The sequence below is a fragment of the Hyalella azteca genome, unplaced genomic scaffold (assembly GCF_000764305.2).
Source record: "Hyalella azteca isolate HAZT.00-mixed unplaced genomic scaffold, Hazt_2.0.2 contig10287, whole genome shotgun sequence".
Lineage (NCBI taxonomy): Eukaryota > Metazoa > Arthropoda > Malacostraca > Amphipoda > Hyalellidae > Hyalella > Hyalella azteca.
In genome coordinates, this window is record NW_025940332.1 from 218,524 (window position 1) to 242,481 (window position 23,958).

Below are 23,958 nucleotides of genomic sequence, written 5' to 3' on the forward strand. Positions count from 1 at the left end.
CTGCCGCGATCATGACGCAGTGCAGTGACCACTGGACCGCAGCAGCGGTGCCACGGCGCTGTTAAATGTTGAATGTTGCTCAATGATGAGACTTGTACATTACTTATGTACACCTGGTGTAGTAAAAACTAATACATGAATTCTACTCAAGACAATCCAGCAGAGTTATTGATCGTATTAACCGCGGACTTCATGCCCACATTTTTATCAAATACCATGTACGTATATGTCAGCTTTACTGATGTCTGCTGCCTGTCACGTTATCCTTCATAATAATGTTGCTAAGCTTTCCTTAATATTTTCAGTGCTTGTGTAGAAATCTCGAATTTATTTGAGCATTTACATATATGAATCATGTTACCTTGTAGCACGTTACCGTGTAGCATATTAATTACTGTGTAGCATGTTACCGTGTAGCATGTTACTGTGTAGTATCTTACCGTGTAGCATGTTACTGTTATCGTTTATTTATCGAATGTTACCGTATCGTAACGTTACTGTTATCGTATCGATAACAGCAACGTAAGTTACTGTTAGCGTTTGTTACTGTTATCGTTTATCAGCCGCTGCAGCCAGGGGCCTTCACCTAAAAATTGCCGCAAAATTGTCGGCGGCGAACATTGGCCGGCCAAACGATGGCCGCTGATGTGCGTGTTTATATTTTCTACAGTGGGAACTTGCTATAATTTACGCTTAATATTGACGGTTAGGCCGTACCCAGTTATTTAGTGAATATTTAATGGTCACTTATTATTCCTGTTAGATAGGATATTTAGACCGGCCAACCCTATCTGTTATGGCCAGAAAATTAGGCTTGCAAAACATGTTGACTCAAAACCCAATTAGCCTTGCGATGGTCGTAAGTTTGACGATGATCGTAAGTTTGCCGAAGGCCGTAAGTTTGGCGATGATCGTAAGTTTGGCGATACTCATTATTTTGTCGATGATCGTAACTTGTCCAAATGTTCGGTGTCTACTCGCTGTCGAGGACATTTGTCGAGCGTTGCTGCTCCGCGGCCATCTTGCTGCTGCATGCTGCGTCTTTCTCTGCAGCCGCTGTGCCGCGGTAATTTTGCGCGCGCAACCTTACGACGTGCTATTATGAAAATTTGTTTACCGCCCTGATGGAAACAACTAGCATACCATGGCCATATTATTATGTAATTTCTACACAACCTCTCATTCAACGCTGACGTGCAGCGTATGAACACATGCTAGGACCGTACTTATGTAAATCGTAACTGCACTTAGCGTCCTAAGTACACGTAGCGGCCGATTTTTAGAATGTGATTCACGGCTTTATCTTGAGAAGCTATCAGTGATTTGCTGACGGTGTTACAAACTCTTGACCAATTTCGATATTAATATATCCTTGTAGCTTGTAAGCAGGATCTCAGCATCCCGGCCTGTCGGGTGCGCTGAGCCGCTGACACAATCATGCACATCTGTGTGTTTTGAAGTGGGACAAATTAATGTCCCTCAACGATATTTTTGAGCGTTTTAATCGAGCTTTCCTCTTTGATTCTTCTGGTGCAAAGGGCAGAAGAAATATGCTTGTAATTGCTCTCAGAGTGCTAGGTGCAACCGCTGTCCAAGCAACCATATTATCACAAACTTCATTCAACTGTCGGCAGACTTCAAGTTTGCTGACGTCATTAGGAATAGTTCATATCAGTCGCTTGTGGAGGGTAACATTTTTTTCCTTCAAGGCGCTGTAGGAGCATACGTACAAGTTTATTAATTGTGTGAGTTGTTGAAATTGCGGTCATTAGTCGGAAATGTTAAAGGAAAATATAATATAAGTGATAAAATAGGTAGTAATAAGTGACATTTGGATAGTCTTATAAATACCCGCGTTCGTTTGACGACGAGCGTAAGCAAGAATTACGGCGTCATGCACGCATTGCGTATACGTGACGCATAAGTTTATTTATGCCGTGAACTATAATTTACATCTACAGTATATATATATGTATTGGCAGAAGTAACTGGAATCTGTCTGATAATGACGTGTGACGTGATACGCCTTGCGTCGAACTCTGTGTCGACGCAATAACATATCCATATAAATAGAAGCATTTTGCAAGTTGAATATGCATGCATGCCTATAATGATGATGAATATATGCTTAAATCTACATACATGCGTTTGTCCTCATTTATTTTATTTAATATGATGTCATTTGGCGAGGTGCGAGGTGAAATCCTTGCGAATGCCTCGTGGGCTTCTATTGGCTTCCGCGCCTCCCCCGGCGAGAGTTTGCGCGAGTTCCGTGCTAAGGTAATTGCTTCATTTGCAAGCGGGGGCCGCCCCCTCCTGCTGCTCCTGTCGCCGCCATCTTGTCCGCCACAACATCGTCCTGTACGGGGGTCCTGCCGACCCCCACAAGTCTTGCCGACCCCCACACGGCCTGCCGACCTCCACACGTCCTGCCGACCCCCACACGTCATCTTGTTTTGAAAACACGTCGATCTCGAGGCACACATCTGTGCCATGACTCGGACGCCGGGGGCTAGAAGTCGTTAGTCGTGGTCGTGAACGTATTATAGATTATTCGCTGGTTAATTAAGTCTGCGACAGAAGGCCCCGTTTTGAAAACGTGTCAGGTGGTTCACATGTCAATTCGCGACGTCATTATTATTTTTAATTTGGTCAAATCTTTCTGCGTCAGCCTTACAAGCAGCCTTCGTCATTGTAGTGAACATTTCTCATTTATTAATAACCGTGATGAAGTATCAGCAGCCGAGAGCCTCCCACTGGGGAGGATCAGACTCTTCAGTTCTCCTGTTGTTGGAAGAATTAAGTGAATTAAATAATGGTCGCCTTATTGGCACATGGTTGTCCCTGAGACGCTTGATGACATGGCCAACTGAACTGTAATAAATTAATGAGCACCGAAAAACTGTGGAAACAATGGCTACTTTCCGTGCCGGCATATTCCCAGCAATATATAAATTACATCATGGCGCCAACTTAGCATTAAAATGTAAATATAAACTCTGGCTGTTTTCAGCGCATTTTCTCATTTTTGGAAATCATGTCCGTCCGTCTGTCTGTCCGTCCGTCTGTCCGTGACTTCATGTGTCCATCGACTCTATGTCAATCACTGCAGTGAGTACTGAGTTATATTTTTTACTTTATTTGGAACACACAAAAAAAATGAAATGCAGAATAGTGATGCTCATGCCAAGCATCTAACGCTGCCGCTCTGACGTCACAAGAGGGACGAGGAGCTTGACTCAATACGCGTAATATTGTATCGCGATGAGCGGACGGGATTATAGAGAAGGGTGTGATGAGGACCGAGCAATATCATCACCCGGGTGACACTCTAACAATAAGCGGTGTTCCATGTGAGCTCTTCTCATACTAATAGGATTACTGAACAATGAGACCCTTGACGCTGCACGGTATTCTTGTGCGCTCAACATCTCATGACTTCAGGACTAATCTGACAGCTACCGTGCGCGTTGCCCTCGCCTATAACTGATACCTCTTAAATCCTACCCTCATGGAAATTAGAGCCGTGTCAACGCCGGATTATGTTATTGTTTATTAAAACGCCAATTATATTGCCTGTTCTTTTACTGCTTAGCGCTGCACCTCGTTGGTTGCTATTAATATTGTCGTCTTAAATCTAAGCTAATCTCAATCTCTTTATCCATCCCTGATAAATATTCATGGGATATGGAAGAACTTGTCCCTCGAGACCTCGCGACAGTCGCACTTTAATTTTGTCCATTATATTATATATATCGTCGTGCAAACGCTGCTGCAATCTTAAATTAAAAATGTTACCAAAGCTTGCTGTATTTCTTTTTTTAAATTTGCGAAATTCACTCGCATACCACTTCCGAAATTTACTTACAGGAGACTTTTGTTCATGAAATAAACGCAAAAAGTGAGTGTACGTGCAAAGCCCCACTAGTGCCAGTTTTCCCACGCTAACGGCCCCCTGGTCGCCCATGTCCCGCGCAGGGTCGCATTGCAAGCTAATGAAGCGGACGTTGCTGCAGCGACCAGCTTTCAACTTCGCTATTCTCCTCCAATTGATCAGAAATAAATCAACTCTTGGGCTCTTGAGACTCGACTGCATAAACTTCTAGTCAGCCAGAGGGCTGGACTCCAGCGAGCTCAAGTGCTGGCCAAAGATTTTTTATTCAGCTATGGGTTAATTAGTATATGGGACTTGATTTCTTCTCTTCTTAGACTTTCGCTTCACTTGAAGTAATTTTAGCGTTCAATTTTTAGAAGAAAAATTATTATTACCCGGAAAAGCGATCAAATAATTTTTGTTGAAATAATACGGCAATAATTACAATTATTTTTAACTGGATAAATTATGCGTAACTAATGATAGGGGAAAAGCCAACGATTCTAAGCGCAGCTAATGATAGTGGAAAAGCCAGCGATTCTGTAAAAATTGTCGAAAACGTTTAACAATGATATGAATCTTGTTATATTAATTTTATCGATATGTAATTGATTTTTTTATATTATTTGTCTGTGCTAATTCTACTGTACAAATTCTGTTCGTATAAATTTATTTATCTCTCAAATTAGTGACTCTTGAATATATTTATTCATATATTCATATTCATATTATTAATAATATGTACATATAAGAACATGGTATATGTACTTTGTTGGGCATCTCCTTGTATGAGTTAATAGCAGTAAATTGTATAGCAAATAGCGTCATGTTACCTATATTACAGCATGGACCTTGACACCGAACCATACGGTGCATAATTGGTCTGCGTGACCCGTTCTCGGGAGTTTAGACATGTTTGTTTAGGAGCTGTGGTTCCCAACCTCTTTGTGATCGAGGACCACTTGTAGGTCTCGCAAAATCGTCGTGCGTATCATCAATTAATTCAACATATTTGCCGCTTACATGCAGTAATACATGCATTCATCTCTTCAACACGCAAATAATGGTCTCATCAAGCCAGTTCACTGCTTGAAGTTAACCGTGGCCGCACGGACCAAGTGGGTGGGTGGCTTATTGCAATAGTGGCAAATCGTTGCCAGATTAGGCATTAACAAATTTTGTGCACTGTAAATAATAAACTATAGATCATTAGTGGTATTTTAATCACTTAATGAGCAAGCCCCCACGAAAGTGTTCACATACCAAGCGGAAAGTTCTCGCGTCCCGCTAGCGATACTCGTACCACACGTTGATAACGTCTACATTCTACAGCGTCGGTAAAAACGTAACAGTCACTTGTATATCAGCGCCTTCACTATAATATCGAGAATCAAGTCTCTTGAATGTCGATTAGCAAAAGCTCTCTTAGATATCACCGAGCAAGAAGTGTTTTGAATCTGTCTCTTATACACATCTAGATGTGTATAAGAGACAGATATCTCACTCTACGTCATGGTCTTATGAAGACCAGCGTGCAAAATATCTCACTCCACGTCAAGGTCTTATGGAGACCAGCGTGCAAAATATCTCACTCCACATTACGGTCTCGTTGAATGATCGGTTCACGGTGTCAGAATTTTGTCAACATTTTGAGCCACAAAACGATGCTGATTGTAGCAAGTGGGAGTTAAAATAATACAAGAGTTGCTAACAACGCTTGCCATATGAGTACGTTGCCACTCGGTGAATATTCAATTTATATAATATCTAACTAATAGTCATTCATTTTATGTTAACGTTCCGGGACACTTTAAAGCGCGCACCGACACTTGTGTCTGCCACCAGCAGACACTCCTGTACACCCTGCGCTGATGTACCGCCAGCCTCCAACACAACGCAGGATTGTGATCGTTTGTGCGTTTCTCGCATCTCCTACACATGAATTTGTTTTACATGGAGGCACCAAACGCGGAATCTGTGGTCAAAAGTTGACTAGACCTGGTGCCTTTCTCCGTTTGCCTGCCATGTCAACATGTCCCTAGATGTCCCTATATGTCCTTACATGTCCCTAGATATCCCTATATGTCCTTACATGTCCCTAGATGTCCCTAGATGTCCTTAATTATATGTCCCTACATGTCAACAAGTTAGCGACATTAATACGTGCGGTAATTTTCTCGTGATGGACAAGATCGCTTGCTGGTCGCCCGAGGCCACCTAAAAGCTTTTAGCTAAACCGTCAACAGAAGTTATTTTTCTATTCGTTTGTGATTCCCTTCGCGATAAATGCACTCGTTTTTATACAGATCCTGCTGTATAAATCTTCACATTAAGGCAGAAAAGTCTTCCTCCTCATGAAAGACCGAGTCGGCATTGAATCGGAACCTGACCTGCTGCTCTTTGTCGTTTTATGGCCATGATGCACTCCAGGGTCACTATAAAGTGTCATCACAGCAGACACGCTCCCTCGCGCCATACAGTGATGCTCCTCGTACATCACCAGGGGACCCGCCACTTCCGCTCCCTCTTTAGGAGAAGCAGGGGGAAGCTTTCGTAGTACAGTGCTTCAGAGCCTTCCTCATTGCCCCTCTAAGGGATAAGATTTTTGCAGATTTATGGCAAGAGTGAAGACGAGAACCTTTTGCTGAGCCACGGCTGAGAGGACAGATTCAAGGCTGAGATGACAGGGTGGCAAAGTCTTGGCTGAGGTGGCAAAGCCGTGGCTTACGGAAAAAATATCATGGCTGAGGTGGCAGCGCGTCATATGAAGGTGATAGGCTCATCACGTCGCCACCATAACCGCTGTCCCGAGCGTTTTGGCAGCTTTGCAACTTTTTTTTCACGGACTGGACTTACTTTCTTTGTAATTCCTTTAAATATGAAATTTTCGATTTTTATATCTTCACTTGAATCAATTCACGGCGAAGCGTCATTAGTATTTGTATCATTTGGCCTAGCATGAGGCGGCGTATCAATGTACAGTACATTCTCCTCGAGCTTTATATGCCTCGAACACTCCCATCCTGCCATCAGGACGCCTGTACGCCACAATCTGACTAAGCCATCCATTTCTTTATACCTGAGTTCCACACTGTATTAGAATTGAGGTATGTCAAATTTCCCAAAATCGACTTCTCGACCATTAATTTCGTACAATCATAGTGGAGATGCACGGTGCTGAATGAACTGAATTCTACGATATTATGCATATCACTAATTTTGGTTGACCCATTTCATGTTCTCAGCATCTATACAGAATTATGTGACACATTTTAATAAGACCTGGTCACCGTTGCCATTCACATTTATTTTGATTGGCATCTGCTTTGCCTCTCTAGACGTCCATGCGAGATCTGAGTGGCTTGTCAAATCTCTTGGAAACAATCAATATCTGCGGCCCTTCAGCTACATTAATTGTTACTTCAATGCTTCACATACTTCGAATTCTTGTCAAGTTTGTGCTCTTAACACGAACGAAAATTCTTCGCTCCATGAAACGGGAATATGCGAAGAAAATTTTTAATTAAATCTGACTTTTGAAGTGCTAACGTGAAACGATGCATGGTTTTTGTATCACAGATACCCGACGTACGTGTACGATACCCCCATCTGTGATACCTCGTGCCTCATTTGGTCGTTGACGTGCGACGTGATCGATGCTGGAGCCGCTCTGCGTGATTAACTAACATCCTGCGGCTGAGTCGAAGTTTCGTTTTAATTTTATCTTTTGACGCTTTTCAATTACATATTTTTTTCGTGATAAAGCTTGTGAAAAATTTAAAATAACATATGTCTTCGCTTACAGGGTTCATAGCAGAGGAACAACCATTTCCGGAGCTCTTGTTAAGACATGATTGCTGCATAGTATGAGAGGAAGAAGTTGTTTTTTTATGGAGCACTTAGTGCACTGAGAGAAATGGGCGGGTCTGGATGACCCACTTCGATGAGTCAATCGCGTCCGAAAATCGATGCACTTTTTTGACTCACTTGCCCCATTTGTGGGTCATACTGACCCATTAAATTTCAAGCATGACTCACTTGTGGCGTTAAATCACTCTGACGCCCAGATGCTAACTACGTATCCATGCTACGGGTGGCGTCATAAGATCAGCTGTTGGTGCTTCAAGAAGATGTAAAGAATTAATTACTCTTTAGACCACAAGCATGTGAAGGACTTGACGCTTTTTGAATGGAATATTTTGATTGCTGTCAAGAGGCAAGTTAGGTTTTATTACTGAGACTGCTGACTGGCTCAGCCGAATGTCCAACACCAATTATTTGCTGTCTTTGCACTGAGTCTTCATACACGACTGAATCAGTCGCCCTGGGCCATTTGCCACTCACTCTTCCTTGTGGGGTCGAGCTGCAGTAAACAAGTAGCTTCATCCCTCGCTGTCTGGTGATCACACGGACCAGTGTCATGCCTGAAGTCACAACCCTCTCATTGGACGTTTGTTTGTTCATCACAAGCACAGGCATCCATCATAACGTCCTTTTGCTGGAGCTGTCTTGCTGCCTGACATCCATTCACTGCCACTGTGCCGCTGGGGAGTGATCCTGTCATGGATACTGCCTGCCTTTCTCGGCCTCTATCCAACCTTTATTTCACCATTTAAAGGTTGCGGCTCCTCAATAAATGAGAATGTGTGAGAAAAAGATACTGGATAAAACGAAAAATGTACTAACTTTGCTGTGCTACGATCCGCATAATGGAAGACGCAGGCGACGTCTGCATAGTAAGTTGTGTTGTTATATTAGTGCATGTTTGTTCAGTCCTCTGCGACTTCGCGGTTTAGATAAAGTAAAAAATTGATGAGGTAAGAATAGAGATAATTTCATTGAGATTGAGGCAGCGGATTGAACGGCTCTAAACAGCCAGCCTGATAACAATAAATCTAAGGCTGCCCAACTTTGAGCATTGCAAACTACCAACGAATTCTTATCAGAAATTTAACAATATAGGGCAACATGGGGCAGCGCCCCCCCCCCTTTTTTTTAACTAAATTTTTGATGAAGTTTTAATTGATACGATGTGGTTCTTTGTTTTGTTTAAAGGTACAACTAATGAGGAATGTATGATGTGAATTAGACGCCTATGGAATTATTCAATTTTTAATGGAACACAATTTTGTAAAAAGTGTCAAATTGGGCCTATTGCCCCACCCCTGGGGCAATGGGCCTATGGGCTTGGGGCAATACGCCCACCCTTGGTCCTTTTACCACAATTGCATATTTTTCGTTTAAAAATTATAAAACAACACTTTACAGTTAAAAATAAGAGAAATGTAATAAAAATATGACATTCATTCATTTGTTACCAACTCAAAAAATCATATCCTCAACTTGAAAAAAATATACTCTTGGCTTAAAAAATCTATCATTGATGTGAAGAAAAATATTTCATTGACATAAAAAATGTAATATATATTTATATATATATCCTTGACTTGAAAAATATATCCTTGCGATAAAAAATTCGTGCTTGACATGAAAAAAATGTATCATTGACTAAAAAAATATATTTAGTTGATCAGAAAAAAACTTCGTTCCAGTTTCGTCCATAATGCAGATATTATGTGCAGAGAATTCGTACCAAATCGTGATTTCAGCCAACACCATAAAAACTCATCAACTTTTGGCTCATTGGTGTTGACTGAAATCAACTTTTGGCAAGGCAAGAGTCAATAACTCAATAAGGAGTCATAAATACGCATAACTAGAAACTAAACCTGCTGCCTTGAGACGGTAAATAAAAAAAACATGCAATATGAAGTGTAATTTGTAATTCAAAAAGCTAGTCATAGTTTTGAAAAGGTCCTTGAGACAAATCCAATGATGTATAACACAAGACTTCACCATGCATGGGCGCTATGCCCCGTGACTCGCGTGGGCCCGTTGCCCCACTAGGTATATCATTTCAAGTTATATAGTGTCAACATTTTATTTTAAAAGCTAATAGTCTAAACTTGATCTCAAAATTATCCCTATAAATATTACTTTCAAAATATAATTCACAGTAATTTCAAAAGCTTCATCTACAGTAATCGAAAACAGTTTTATTTAGCAGCAAAAAAAAATTATCTGGGCTAAAACACTTATTCACAAATCACTAAATAACGCAAACACTTAGCAAAACGTAAATCCGTACACTTCATCCCGGTGAAACTGTCGACCGGCGGTAGAGAACACGGACCAATATCTGCCATACTTAGCGAGAAACCAGCTATGGGCCCATGACCCGCAGTGGGCTCGCTGCCCCAATGTTACCCTACTGAGTTTTTAAAGTTCATACGTATTTTCATCTTATTTCAAAGTTTACTTGTCCATGTAAGAAAAATTTACTCGTGTCGCAGCGATGTGATGTATGAGACGTCTCGTTTTATCGTACTTCGATCAGTGGCCGCTCAATGCTACCGCTCATATCTCAGGTCTCACGGCTGTGTGTCACCAGCGATGGAAGGTGCAAGTAAACTTTTGATATTCATGGTTCAATAGATAAGTGATGAGCAATGCTGTCAATGTTGCCAAACATAGATTATAGTTTATGGTTGTCACCAGCGGTGAAAGGTGCAAACAAACGCTCTATATTTATTGTTTGGTGCCGCTATGATGAGCAATGCCTGCTCTTTGATATGCTAATGAGCCATCACTGCTCATCCCTGGAGTCAGTTCCTGCTCACAATAAGGCTCGGCGTGAGGTGACGCTCTTCTCAAAGCCTGGCTAAAAATTCCCCCGCTTAGCGCTGCAGAGCAAACTGTTTTTGTGGAGTGGAGAGGCGGCCGAGGGTGAGTGCGTGTGACACAATGGCCGGATTATCTCGTGTTTACTGGAGTGATCCGGCGAGGGGGGCTGCTCTATACGCGCTCTATAAACTCGTATATAGTAGCTGGCCTTCGCGGAGCGAGGGTAATACTGCTATTGCTGGGGATAATGCTGCTATTGCTGAGGGTAATGCTGCTATTGGTTAGGCATGCTGCTATTGCTGAGGGTGATACTGAGCCTATTGGTGAGGATAATGCTGCTATTGGTGATGGGCATGCTGCTATTTGTGTGTGGACTGCAGCTATTGCACTTCAGGCGTCGGATAGGCAAATATTATTACGATGTCCTCACTCCTGCAATGATCGTGCCAAATCGCTATATATATCATAAAAAAAGCTAGAGGAAAGCTTTAGATTACTAGACATTAACAAAGATTCAAATTTCTCACAAATTTAAGGCATCGATGGACGTAAGTACATGGGAATTGCATGCTATTTGTTTTTCATTAGATACTCATTGAAATTATTGCAAGAATAATCCTCAGCACCAGCTCAGCAGCCCGGGCTATAGGGTCTCGTAGAGCATTACTAGCTTGATGCGCCGCAATGGCACGGCAATACATCAGTTATTTAGCACGGCTGGGAATACACGTCTGGACCCTCCTGGTCATCTTTGTGAACATCTTACGGCGAGATGCTCATTGTACATTACAGTATACAAAATATGCCTGCTAATGAACGTCTGTTTTTATTCGTAAGAATTGCCGCCAATTGCGGACTTGATAGCCGAAGCCGTAACCACGATGCGACGTACAATGTGTACATGTGTTGTTCACATGTAATCAATGTAATGTGTAATCAATGTAATGTGTACATGTGTTCACACGTAATACATGTGAACACATGTAAGTGTACATGTGTTATACGTTTCTTCCCCCCCCCCTCCCCCGGTGTAGCGACCTTTGTTATCGTCCATCAAGGCTGCTTCAGCGCCTTCTGATGCGCTACAGATGGTCGCCGATGGTATCGCAGGGCTGAGTTTTACCTCATTCTACCATTCCGTGCCGCGTATATACGCTTGCTGTGCTGCGTAGGCTGGAAAAAAACAGCACTAACTGCTGTTTTTTCGTTACTTTTTCTGCTCGCGTTGTTCCAAATTTGTGTTATTTTTCTACGCTTTTCATTTGATTCGGAAATGAATCACGGCGTGTATGACATAAATGGCAGTTAGAGATCGCTTTGCATCTCCGCACAACGCTGTGGCTTGTCTGCCCGACGTCACGGCAGCTATAACGGCCGGCGTCGCGCCCGTCCTCACCCAGTTAAGAATTATTGCAGGATTATCAGCGGCCGCTCTTCTCCCATCTTTAACCCACCGCATTCCTGGTCAAAAATTTCTTCTGCCCCTCACGTCAGCGCCACCCGAGGGAGTTTATGGGCGAGTTGATCCCGTAACGGCGGCGACCCGTCGCTGCTGCAGCAGGTCCTGGCGACGGACGCCTCTTCTCTAAATCACGTCGCGCGACGATGTCTGCCTAACATGGCGGCGCGCTGTCTCTCACGCTCCGCTCGCTGCAACCTAATATAGAAAATATATAAATCAGTGGTTTTGTACATGCTAATTTGTTGTTATTTTGCAATGGATAACATTACCTACATATAGTGAGGGTATTTACTTCAACGTTCATGGAGTTATTTTACTACAATGAATTCCCTGCTCTCAATGCAACTTTTAAAAACATTATCCGTGTGTGTAGCGATGATGAAGTGGTACTGTGCACCGCGCGTGTACCGCGCACCGCGTGGGTACAGCGGCTTGTTAGGTCCCAATTTAGTGGTACTGTGCACCGAGCGTGTACCGCGCACCGCATGGGTGCAGTGGCTTGTTAGGTGCCAATTTAGAGGCATTGTACGTGTGCGCTGAAGCCTCACCGCTGCCTCAGCGGCGTCAGCGCAGGCCTCCAATGCGCCGTCTAATTGTGGTGCATTCACACCCGCGTCACCGTACAATAAAAGTGTATATGCTAGTCTTATCATACAAACCCGCCTCATTGAGCATGCACCTCTCAGTAAACATGCTCGTCTCAATAACTTAAATATAAATTCACAGTGCAATTTTTATTTTTTGTATCACTTAATTTTCAACATCAAACGTTACCTAGTGTGTTGATGTCACTTGCTAATTAACATGAAATGATACCTATAGTGTGTTGATGTTAATTGCTTATGCGGAATGATAGCTCACGTGATGATGTGTGTCGCAGCTCTCGCGGTACGCACGCCCACCATCAGCTGGATCACCAAGGAGCAGATTGTCGACATCGGATCGTCAGTGCAGCTGGAGTGCTCTGTGCAGTACTCCGTCGACTACCCCGTCCTCTGGATCAAAAAAGGGTCAGACGAGACCCAAGATCTGCCCATCAGCTCCGGTCCTACTCTCATCCTTAGGGAGCCTCGGTACTCCCTCAGACACGACACTGGATCCTCCACCTACATCCTACAGGTACAGGTTACTCTTGTCTGTAGCCTATATCCTCTAGGTACTGCTTATTCGTGTCTGTAGCCTACACCATCCATGTAATGTTTACTCTGGTCTGTGACCTGTTCCTACAGTTCCTGCTTTCTCTTGTCTGGAACCTACATACTCCAGGTAATGCTTTCTTTTGTCTCTATATCCTTCAAAGATAATATTTCTATCTACTCACGAATCATTTTTTTATATAAACAACCTTCTTCTCAATGTTGATCATCAGGTATTTTACAATCATATGCACGCAAGGACGACAGCAACAGTGCGCATGCACGACATTCGCTCGAAATAGTCAGTTTGCTATCAATCAAACATACTATCAAAACTCTCATCTATCAAAAATACTAGCGAGTGAATTTTGAGGATAAAAAATGAGGTTATAATTACCTGATGGAAATTTTACCGTATTACTCCGGACAACTTATTTGATTATGTTGAAGACGGTGAAATGTGTCATTAGACGGCGGAAGTGATGCGCGTGGTTGATGACTCTGTTGATGTTCCTGGAATATCAAGACTGAATTGAAAGTATTACCTGAGTGTGTACAGAATCTAGAAAAATTGTTGAATTTAACTTATTCTCTACGTGTGTACAGACCCTATAGAAACTTTGCGCCGCAGGAACACGAACGACTGGCGGCTGCTTTCCTGACCGTAGGGATCATTATTCATTAAAACAGACGCCTTCAAGCAGTCAAGTTTATAGAATTTACGCTATCTATTTTTGCCCGTCGCTTAACCAGCTCTGTTGGTTCAAGACAAATAATGAATTTCAGAAAATAAGCACATGAATACAATAAGGATTTGTTCGAACCGTCGGTCAATTCAAAGCCTGGTTTACTTTGATCACAGCTGTGCCATGCCAATCCCGCAGCTCAATGCACAGGCTACCATAGTTAACAAAAGTTCAAGCCGCGATTAGAATTATGTTCGGTATTTAATGCAGTGTGATGTGTTTAATGAGGTAAAATGTGACGCAGCAATGACAAAAGCAGCAATGCAAGACCGCGCGCGGCACAAATATAATTGAATTGTTATTGATCATTCAAGGTGGTCCTCATAGCTTCAGTTGAGTAATGGATATGGCATACATTACAGAAATAGATATTGTAACGAGTACCTTAACAAACGGCATTATCTAACGAACTGCTAATATTAAGCTTTAATCCATTACACAATCGAGTTAACCTCCATTGTAAATATCTAATCTTCATACGAACTGTAAGAAAGTGCATTAAAAATATTCAGCGTTAAAAAATACAAATGTTTGAAATCGGACCGTAAAGAAGGGCTAAATTTGTTTAGTTTCAATTTTTCTTATGAATAGTTGAGAGATTCATGCCATTGTGCGCGATTTCATCAAGATATTTGAGTACATTTTTTGTATAAATTAGTTCGCAGCTTGGTTGCACGCTCTCTCAATTTAAATTAGTTCACTTAATTGTAACCTCGATTAGCTTTATTCAAATTACGTACCTAATCACAATATTTACGCCATAATTATACTAATTCTAATTAATATTTAAACTGCAACTTCAAAGCGAATCTAACTCGACAAAAATAACCTGGTATTCAAACAGAATAAAAAATATACCAAACTGAGAATACCACAGAATAAAAAATATACCAAACTGAGAATACCACAGAATAAAAAATATAACAAACTGAGAATACCACAGAATAAAAAATATACCAAACATGTATAGATGACTGCATTTTGTGTGCGTGCAGATCAAAGACCTGCAGGAGAGCGATGGAGGAGAGTACCTGTGTCAGGTGCTCATTAGCCGCACTAACCGCGTCACTGCCACCGTCAACCTGCTGGTGCGACGCCCCCCGTACATCCTCGACAACAGCACCAGGTCAGCGGCGCCCTCGGGGCTCACGGGGTACTGGGGCAATAGCAATTCAAAAAGGTCAACAGGTTCATAGTTCATGTAGTCTTGCTGATCATAGTATCTTGTGTAACTTTAATGATATGTTGGGGTTCGAGATGAGAGGTATACGGTCATTACTCATTTATTTTTTAGCATTCATGACTTTCCACTGTTATAGTTGTTAGGATTAGTTGCCACTATTATAATTGATGGTTATTTCGCCCTCCCCGTGTCCAGGACGGTGGTGGTTAGCGACGGGGACAGCGTGAAGTTGGAGTGCTACGCAGGCGGGGTGCCCACGCCCTCCATCTCCTGGCGCCGCGAGAACAACGCCATCCTCCCCACCGGCGGCTCCATCTTCAAGTGAGGCTCGCTGCCCCCCAACATGTTCCAATACTAGCGTCTCTCCTCATAACACAAACAAAATTTAGTAAGCAGGTGCTAATAAAATTAGTTCCGTCACGTGAAACTTCCCGGTCTTCCCCCCCTCACAAAAAATAATAGAAAAAAACAGAAAGACGTTATACGATCTATTTTGATTGATCCGGTATTGATAATTCTAATCACTGTACATAAACAATATTCTTCGTGTAATGCGTCAAACACGTTGCACCAGAAGCAGAGGGTAAACAAGGTTTATATTGTGCAGGGGCAACATCCTGATGATCCCGAGCGTGCGCAAGGAAGACCGCGGCACCTACTACTGCATCGCCGACAACGGCGTGAGCCGCGGCGACCGCCGCAACATCAACGTCGAGGTGCAGTTCGCGCCCGTGGTCGAGGCGACGCGACCACGCGTCTACCAGGCCATGCAGTACGACATGGACCTCGAGTGCCACGTGGAGGCCTACCCACCCGCTGCCATCGTCTGGATCTTCCGGTGAGTCTCCCTGCCATCGTCTGGATCTTCCGGTGAGTCTCCCTGCCATCGTCTGGATCTTCCGGTGAGTCCTGCCATCGTCTGGATCTTCCGGTGAGTCTCCCTGCCATCGTCTGGATCTTCCGGTGAGTCCTGCCATCGTCTGGATCTTTCGATGAGTCCTGCCATCGTCTGAATCATCCGGTTTGTACTCTTCTCCAGCTATCAGAAATCATTTGAATAAATATTTAAATAGTTACATTTTAGAAAGTTTTCGATCAACTATTATGTCTCGTTTATAGCTCAGAAATGGCTAATGATATCCAGCATTTTTGGCATAAATTGAATGTTACCGCATAAACTTGTCCGTTTAATCACTTTTTTCCCGGCATTTCAGACAAGAATCGATCGTGAACAACAGGGACTACCGTGTGTCGCAGTTCACGACGGCGGACGAGTTTACAGACACGACGCTGCGAGTGATCACCATCGAACAGAACCAGTTCGGTAACTACACCTGCCGTGCCACCAACAAGCTCGGCCAGTCCTCCGCCACCGTCACTCTAATAGGTGTGTGTTGTCTGCATGTACATAGTCATGTAATGCTAGTTACTTGAATGGAAACGCATCTGCCTGTACTGCGCTACCTTGGTCCCGCTTGACTGCACGGTCCCAAGGCTTCGGCGACAGTTCCCAGTGGCCTGAGAGCGGATTTTTACCTACCTCTTCCTGCTGCACGTACGATTGATCCCTTGTGATATTATGACTTCTATCTTTACTTGCCCATACCGCCCTTTCCTTATGTATTTCATAGTTGTACCTTGGTGTGCATAGGCCATTGCATCTACTATCTTACCGGTTATTTATCCCCTTGCTATTAATTTTTTCCCCTGCTATTCATTTTTTCCCCTGATATTCCCTACGTACCAATTCATTTTTTCACCTACCCATCCGCTTCCAAACTATTTACCTAGTGCATGTTTCCTACTACCAAACTAAAGATGCTAGTACCAACTTGAGTGAGTCCTGCTCTTGGTCCCTTGGTCGTACAGTAGCCTCTACTGCTCCTGGACAGATCACTGTCCCTTTAGTCCAGGCCAAGCCTTGCTTCTCTTCACATTATTTATCAGGAATTTAAAAGTAAAGAAAATAGCCAAAAATTTCACCATTTCTTATAAGAGAAAACGTTTCGGAGTTTTTTGGCTATTTTCTTTACTTTTAAATTCCTGGTAAATTTGCGACTTAAGCAGCCAAGTGATTTTAACACATTATTTATTACGTATTTTTTTCTCGTAAATACTGAAATTTTTCGATGAATGATCAATAAGATATCATATAAAATGTAATCGGTGTGATGCTTTGACAGTGAGAACAATTAATTGTAGTTACGGCCAACTTGTCGACACCAACTTTTTGAGCTGAGGGTTTGTGGCTCGGCACTCAAATATTATAATTATTTACAAATTGTATGTTTCTCATCTTCACGCATCTTGTGTTATTCAAATGAACCAGATTTTTTGCGTGATTTGACATCGATGATAATTTAATGATTGGGAGTTGAAATTTAAGTGAGCTAACAACGCTAACGCCTAACTGGAGTATAGTAAAGTTGTAGCGACTCTGTCTCTTGCTCCAACTCGAGTGGAGTAAGACTGAACTCATCTATTGAACTGACGATTCTGTTCATTTAAATTTTTTAAAGTGTCAGTGACGCTGGCGCATAAATTAGCGGTCGAATTGTGCAGGCGTGGCTTTGAACTTCATTAAATGATTTAATTAATCAGTCTGTGCTGTTCCATATTTTGCATGTATTTAATTATTGTAAAATTTGTAAATAATGTAGCAATGGAACCTTACATTCTTGCGTTAAACGTAAGTCTTGTCGATGCCGCTATCGTTACCGCTTTTTGACGATTCCTGAATGAGTCCATTCATCCAGTTAATATTTATAATAAGTTCGTGATTATTAGCTAAAATGCTATCACGACAAATATCTTGCTTTCACCGTTATTAAAAATAATAAAGGAATTTAGCACATTTTCCTCTTATTGATTAGTTATTCATTACAAATAAACTAGCTCACAAAGCCACAATGTTCAGCTCTTAAGTTTGTGCACCTGTAAGCCCTTGTTGCAGTATAAGCTTGTCGTGCCCTGCCTGTCGTTGACGTCGTACTGTTTCGCCCCCTAGAGAGCATGACTCCAGTTTGCCCTCCTGCTTGTGGTCACCTGAACTTCTCCAGCGGCGTGCCCCTGGCGCCCTACGTCGCCCTCATGCTGCTCGCTGCTCTGGGCGTCTACGTGGTGCGACGCCAGCCTGTCGTCCTGTAGACAATTGTTGTCTTCACTGTACGTTGTGCTCGTGTACTTCTCTTTAATGTACCGTCTGATATTTTGTTGTTCCTGATCTTCTATTGTGCGCTGTAGTTGTTTCATGCATTATGAAATGAAATAGTTTCTATATTGGCATGGTACGTGAACGTTTTTGTGCATTTTTGTTCAATTATCGCATTCGATTCTGCAATGTTGCTAGTACCGAGCTCGTATTGTTGTCTCCTTAGATGTATCCACTTGCCTCTTCACCAAACCGCAACGTTCTTGGAAGCATCCTATAATTTTTTATAACAATTTCTATAATATTTCATAATACTCAATCCTCATACAGTGTGAAGTACTTTCGTGTCAGGCAACTCTAGCGTATTGTGGGTAGTTTACGAAGATCATCTATGACGCCAAACATATTCAGATTATTTTCAATCACTCATTACTGTATTCACTTCAATATTTTTTATTTCTGTTTGAAAACAGTTTTGTTTCCACTGCTTATGGCACTCATGCCACACTCGGAAATTGTTTCCTACTAATAGCGCCTCCGTTACTAAAAGCTAAATCATCTCTCAATATGCGACTGAATATCTTCACTGATATATGAGTACAATAACATTTCGCCTTACGCATCATCATTAATAAGTTATTTTGACACCGCAGAGTCCGCAGTGCCGAACATCAGATACCCCGGCCTACTGACGCGCTCTTCTGGGGCTGCTACTGCGGGGGCAGCATTTCCCTCCTCTTCTTGTGACCGCTGCTGCTACTGGTGCTGGTGGTGCTGGTGCGCGCTGCTGGTGCTGGTAGTCAGCAGTGCTGGTGTGCTGTAAAGCTCTGCTGCTGGTGATGGTGGTGGTGCATGCTGCTGGTGATGCTGCTGGTGCTGGTGCTGCTGGTGCTGCTGCTGCTGGTGCTGGTAGTGAGCAAGGCTGCTGCGCTGCTCTGCTGGGCATTCGCTTTACAGGCAGCAGCACCGCAAGCTGCGTCCGCTGTTTGGATCATAAATGCTTGTGAAGTGCTGAGCCGTGTTAGTGTGCGTGCTCTGTTGGTGTAAAAATTACTGGTGCGTCGTTCGTGCATGGAACATTTCCTCCATCCGTCCTGCAACTCAACGTCACGTCCTTGACTATCCGTGATCTCGGAGGAACTTTGCACCAAATCTTTTGGCTTGCGTCCTTTTTCATTCTCTTGTAGTATCTGGAAAAATTCCTGTTAATATCCACTAAAAAAATATAGCCGTCCATTTATGAGCTTCGGGCGAATATTTTCATTGTAGGAGTATATGTATTCAGCTGCAGCGAGAGCTGGCAAGTCTCGACCCTTGAATGAAGTGAGCAATATGGCTGCTCTCATTATTAGTTTATTCCCTTGGTGTTTCAATGGAATTTCAAGGAAGTCTGTTCAACTTTAAGCATCTGTATTGAAATTAATTTTATAGGATGCCACAAATGATATCTCAATGTTTCCTGGCTTAGAACGAGCACGAGAACTATACATATATAGACTCGATGTCTCTGAGCGTCGACACCACACAAATTCTTTTGTCTCTGTCATCATCATTACCATCATCCTGCTGATCAAGTGCAAAGCTGTTGTTTTGTGCCTCATATTTTGACGCATTATGCCCAATTCATGTTCGTAGAAAATTCCATTCGCTTTTGTTAATTTGCTTCGTATTTTGATCGAAGTTACTCGTGCTTGCATTTCGAATATGAGTTCAGATGTTTTATTGAAACGATAAAAGCGATTGCGCTTTAAAATTTATTTTTAGCTGAATAAAAATATTATTTTTAGTGATTTTTACTGGTGACATTGCATAGTTCAATGGAAAAGTTTTCATTGCTTGATATACACTTGTACAATCCACGTATTTAGAGTACCATTCTTCACTTTTGGGCATCATATGCGCAAATGTCGTGTGAAAAATTTGCTTGGCATTACTGATGCTTTAAAGAGCTGCATCATTGCATCATCGGAGCTAGACTTCATTTAGCAATATTTAAGCTCATGTCCTTAGTAAATAAAGTAGTTGTTTGGATTGACAGCTGACAATTAACGTGACATGGTCGAGTTATGCCTCATGTGTGTACAGTATATAGGATGAGTCGTGTTCTGCGCACGCGTCTTACTCACGTAGCGTAACGTATTGTCTTTTGTATAGCAATGATAGCTCTAAGGCAGGCTTGACGGAGTGAAGTGGAAACAAAGTTGTTTGCTCTCAGGCTCTACCGTAATGATGCATGACTCGCCACTGCACCCGAGTCGCCGCCCTCTTATTATAACAGTGTACACTTTACTAATAATTTAACACATGCTTCTGAACCTCAATTATAAATTATTAACCCCAATCAACCTCTACTTGTGCTCCGCAAAAACCATCCACAAAATTTATTTCTAACCAGCATCATATCGTTCGTATTGTAGGGTGGCGACTTACGAGCAGTGGCGACTTTTGTGTCATTGAAGGCGCACGTGTAGAATCTTTTTTATCGGTTGGAACTCGACCACCCGCGCGCTCCAATTTGCAGAATATTCTCATCAAACTCAAGATCTTGTACAGTCCGAAAATACATTCCTAAGGTAATGAGGGTCAAAAAACTTTTGAATTATTCTTGTATATCTTAGAAAATCTTATGCTTATAAACCTACTCAAATTAGTTCTAGAATTAAATTTCAGTGAAGAAGAATCATGAGGAGATATTTTTCTGGCACCGGAAGCTTGTTGAGCTGGTTGGGTAATGTGAATGTCTCTGACTTAACGCACTGCTGCGTCATACACTTCTGAAGGCTCGAATTAGTTTGAATTATTCGTTGAGTTGTACATAGTATCATCGTCTTGTGTATAGTGATAGTTTTTAGCTAACAGCTTGTCCAATTCACTTGGCATCAACTTCCCTGTGTCCAGCACTCTATCAACTCATGGCTTTCTTTTTTTACAAAATTCCAGAAATCCGGGTACCAGACATCGAAACAATGCAAGCGTTGTTTTAAATCAATATGCAAATCATCCACATTTTATATATACTAAACCTACGGAATGCCACGTCACAAGTCCGAAAACCTCAAATTCACAAACTTATAATCATAAAGCTTAGCAATGAGAACCATTATTCTGATTTATTCAATATCGTGTCAGTTTAGCAGGATCAACTCATCATTCAATTAATAATTGTTTGTTTGCACATTGCTCTTTTTTACAGACAATAAAAATCACAATTAACGGTCACAACATCTTATTTTCCGGACGTATAGGTAGATATTTGGGTCTGGGGTCATGCAATAGAATAGAAGTGTCGGCATTGAAGAAAATAGGCCTATGACCTGTTGAGGCTGTTGTTAAGGCATTGAGACCGTCTCGTGTCATGCAGTTGAGTGGCCTATGGTTTCACGTCACCGTCCATCAAAAGCAAAGAAAATCTAACAAAAGATGGGTAATCAGGGTTTAATAGTAAAATTTCAAAAGTGTTTCTAGTTTTGTTGAAGCCAATCGCAATAAATGAAGTTTTAGTCGTTGTGAAATTCAGCGTGTTGAAGTCAGTGGCAGCTCTAGAGTGTTATTGACGGCAATGAATTAATTAAAAATTCCTTTCCGTAATAACATCAAAGTAACGAATTACATTGACGGTGATTTAATTTAAACTTAATTTTTAATTCTTACATCAAATTGAACGCGTTATTCAGACGATATGAATTTTCTGTGTGGACAGTCTGTGCTTGCTGCAGACGAGGCTGTCTCGTGCTTGCTGCAGACGAGGCTGTCTCGTGCTTGCTGCAGACGAGGCCGTCTCGTGCCTGCTGCAGGCGAGGCCGTCTCGTTCTTGCTGCAGGCGAGGCCGTCTCGTGCCTGCTGCAGACGAGGCCGTCTCGTGCTTGCTGCAGACGAGATCGTCTCGTGCTTGCTGCAGACGAGGCCATTTCGTGCTTGCTACAGGCGAGGCCGTCTCGTGCTTGCTGCAGACGAGGCCGTCTCGTGCTTGCTACAGGCGAGATCGTCTCGTGCTTGCTGCAGACGAGATCGTCTCGTGCTTGCTGCAGACGAGGCCGTCTCGACAGGCGAGGCCGTCTCGTGCTTGCTGCAGACGAGGCCGTCTCGTGCCTGCAGTCAGTACACGGGAAGGGTGAAACAGTGAGCAGGGTGTACCGAGACCTTGAGATAACTTCTATTTTGTAAAATTCTTATATTGTCTCAAATGAAAGTAAATCTTTTGAACTGATGTTGAGATTTTCTGATGAACCTTTGCCGTAATGGAATCATTGCAGCAGCAGCAGCATTTTTATGACCGCCATCGGGTGATGAACCTTAATATGACGTCAACATTATGCACTCCATTATTCAGCTTTTAAACTTATTTAATTCAGTTTGTCACTTCGTCTCTTTGAGATGCTAACGCTGCTTCCTTCGAGCCAGCTTCAGCGGGCTGGACATCCGAGACCTTCCGCCCCTTGTGGGTGATGAATAATAGAGACCTTCCACCTCTATGGTGATGTTCATCTTGACTTTCGGTGCGAGATAGCTTAATAGCTGAAGCGCTAGTAAACATTTGGCCACTAAACTAAACTAAACTAACTAATTCAGTTATCAGCCAAACGATGTAATTTTTTATGCGTATACCCCGATTAACATCTTTTCACTTCTCACAATTCGATTAACTATGGGTTTCGTTTCATGGTGGCCCAGATGTGTTTTGTTTAACCGATGTTGAAAATTTGGATCCAAAAACATTTTTTGAATCACATCATATTTTATAACTACTTAAATATACTCATCTGAGATGAAATTACCGTATGATTGTTGAACTAAGTACTATCGTGTTAGTGGTGTTACTTATTCTTCATCCTCTACGTCTCGAATTTTTGGCTTCGACTCTGACCTTATCTTATGGAGGATAAGAGGCAAAACGTTCCTTACAGATATTTATTATTAGACAGCCAATAAATCGTTAAAATTTTTTCTTTATGAATAACTCTAAAGTAATTATGATTAAAGTGAGATGATTCATGAGTTAGGCTTGCGACAGAAGGCTTTGAAACAATATACCTGCAAGAATCGCCCTAGGAAACATCATAAGCTTGGTATTACTTTTGATCGGTCATAATATTTACAACTGTAACCTTAATACATCCATGGTTGTACCTAAGTCCTGCAATTTTAACTAGATATAAATTTTCAACGCAGCGTATAGAAGTATTTGAGAAATGTTGAGATAAATTATCCAACTTCATGCCTAATTTCGAGACAATCCTTCAACAGACAGGGTGGCCCAGTGGTTACAGTTCTGAGCTCAAAGATTGCAGCAGAGAGGTGCAGTTCGATCCCAAACTACATGCTACAGTTCTGCTGATCTATTAGGTGAGGAGGCCGGGTGGTCAAGCATAGTGAACTTGGAGCAGTGAGTTACGTGTTCGAGACCGCAACAAATTGTGAATGTATTGCGATGACAATAATAGGCGATAGATCTAAGGGCCTAATAAACGCTGAAACCGCTTTACTTTACTATTGAGCTTAATTTGAAATTCACAATCACACGTCGATAATTTTCGAATTCAGACCAAATTTTCTATCGTCCGAATTTACGGTCTCTATACATGCAAAGATGTAGGCATGGTTGATCCATGGATGTAGGTGCCTGTTTAAACAGTCACAGTCTCGTCAAGCTCCGGTACGCCGAACAACCGGAAAATTTATGACACCTAACAACTGCTTGATTTTAGAATATTGAATGTTATTC

General features: G+C 42.2%; 1 protein-coding gene across 3 annotated transcripts in view; it reads left to right on the plus strand.

Moving 5' to 3' along the window:
- The window catches only part of LOC108673398 (lachesin-like), a 39,453-nt gene extending 20,340 nt beyond the window's left edge, over positions 1 to 19,113 (plus strand). The window contains exons 2-8 of one of the 3 annotated variants that reach the window (XM_018161219.2): positions 12,901 to 13,139; positions 14,898 to 15,028; positions 15,281 to 15,406; positions 15,693 to 15,923; positions 16,300 to 16,472; positions 18,093 to 18,265; positions 18,890 to 18,954. In XM_018161219.2, the coding sequence (XP_018016708.1) occupies positions 12,901 to 13,139; positions 14,898 to 15,028; positions 15,281 to 15,406; positions 15,693 to 15,923; positions 16,300 to 16,472; positions 18,093 to 18,232 (1,040 nt within the window). In that variant the 3' untranslated portion in view covers positions 18,233 to 18,265; positions 18,890 to 18,954. Of the gene's footprint in view, positions 1 to 12,900; positions 13,140 to 14,897; positions 15,029 to 15,280; positions 15,407 to 15,692; positions 15,924 to 16,299; positions 16,473 to 18,092; positions 18,266 to 18,889 lie in introns of all 3 variants that reach the window. The other 2 variants (XM_018161218.2, XM_047882357.1) reach the window with 2 other exon arrangements.
- Positions 19,114 to 23,958: the final 4,845 nt, after the last annotated feature.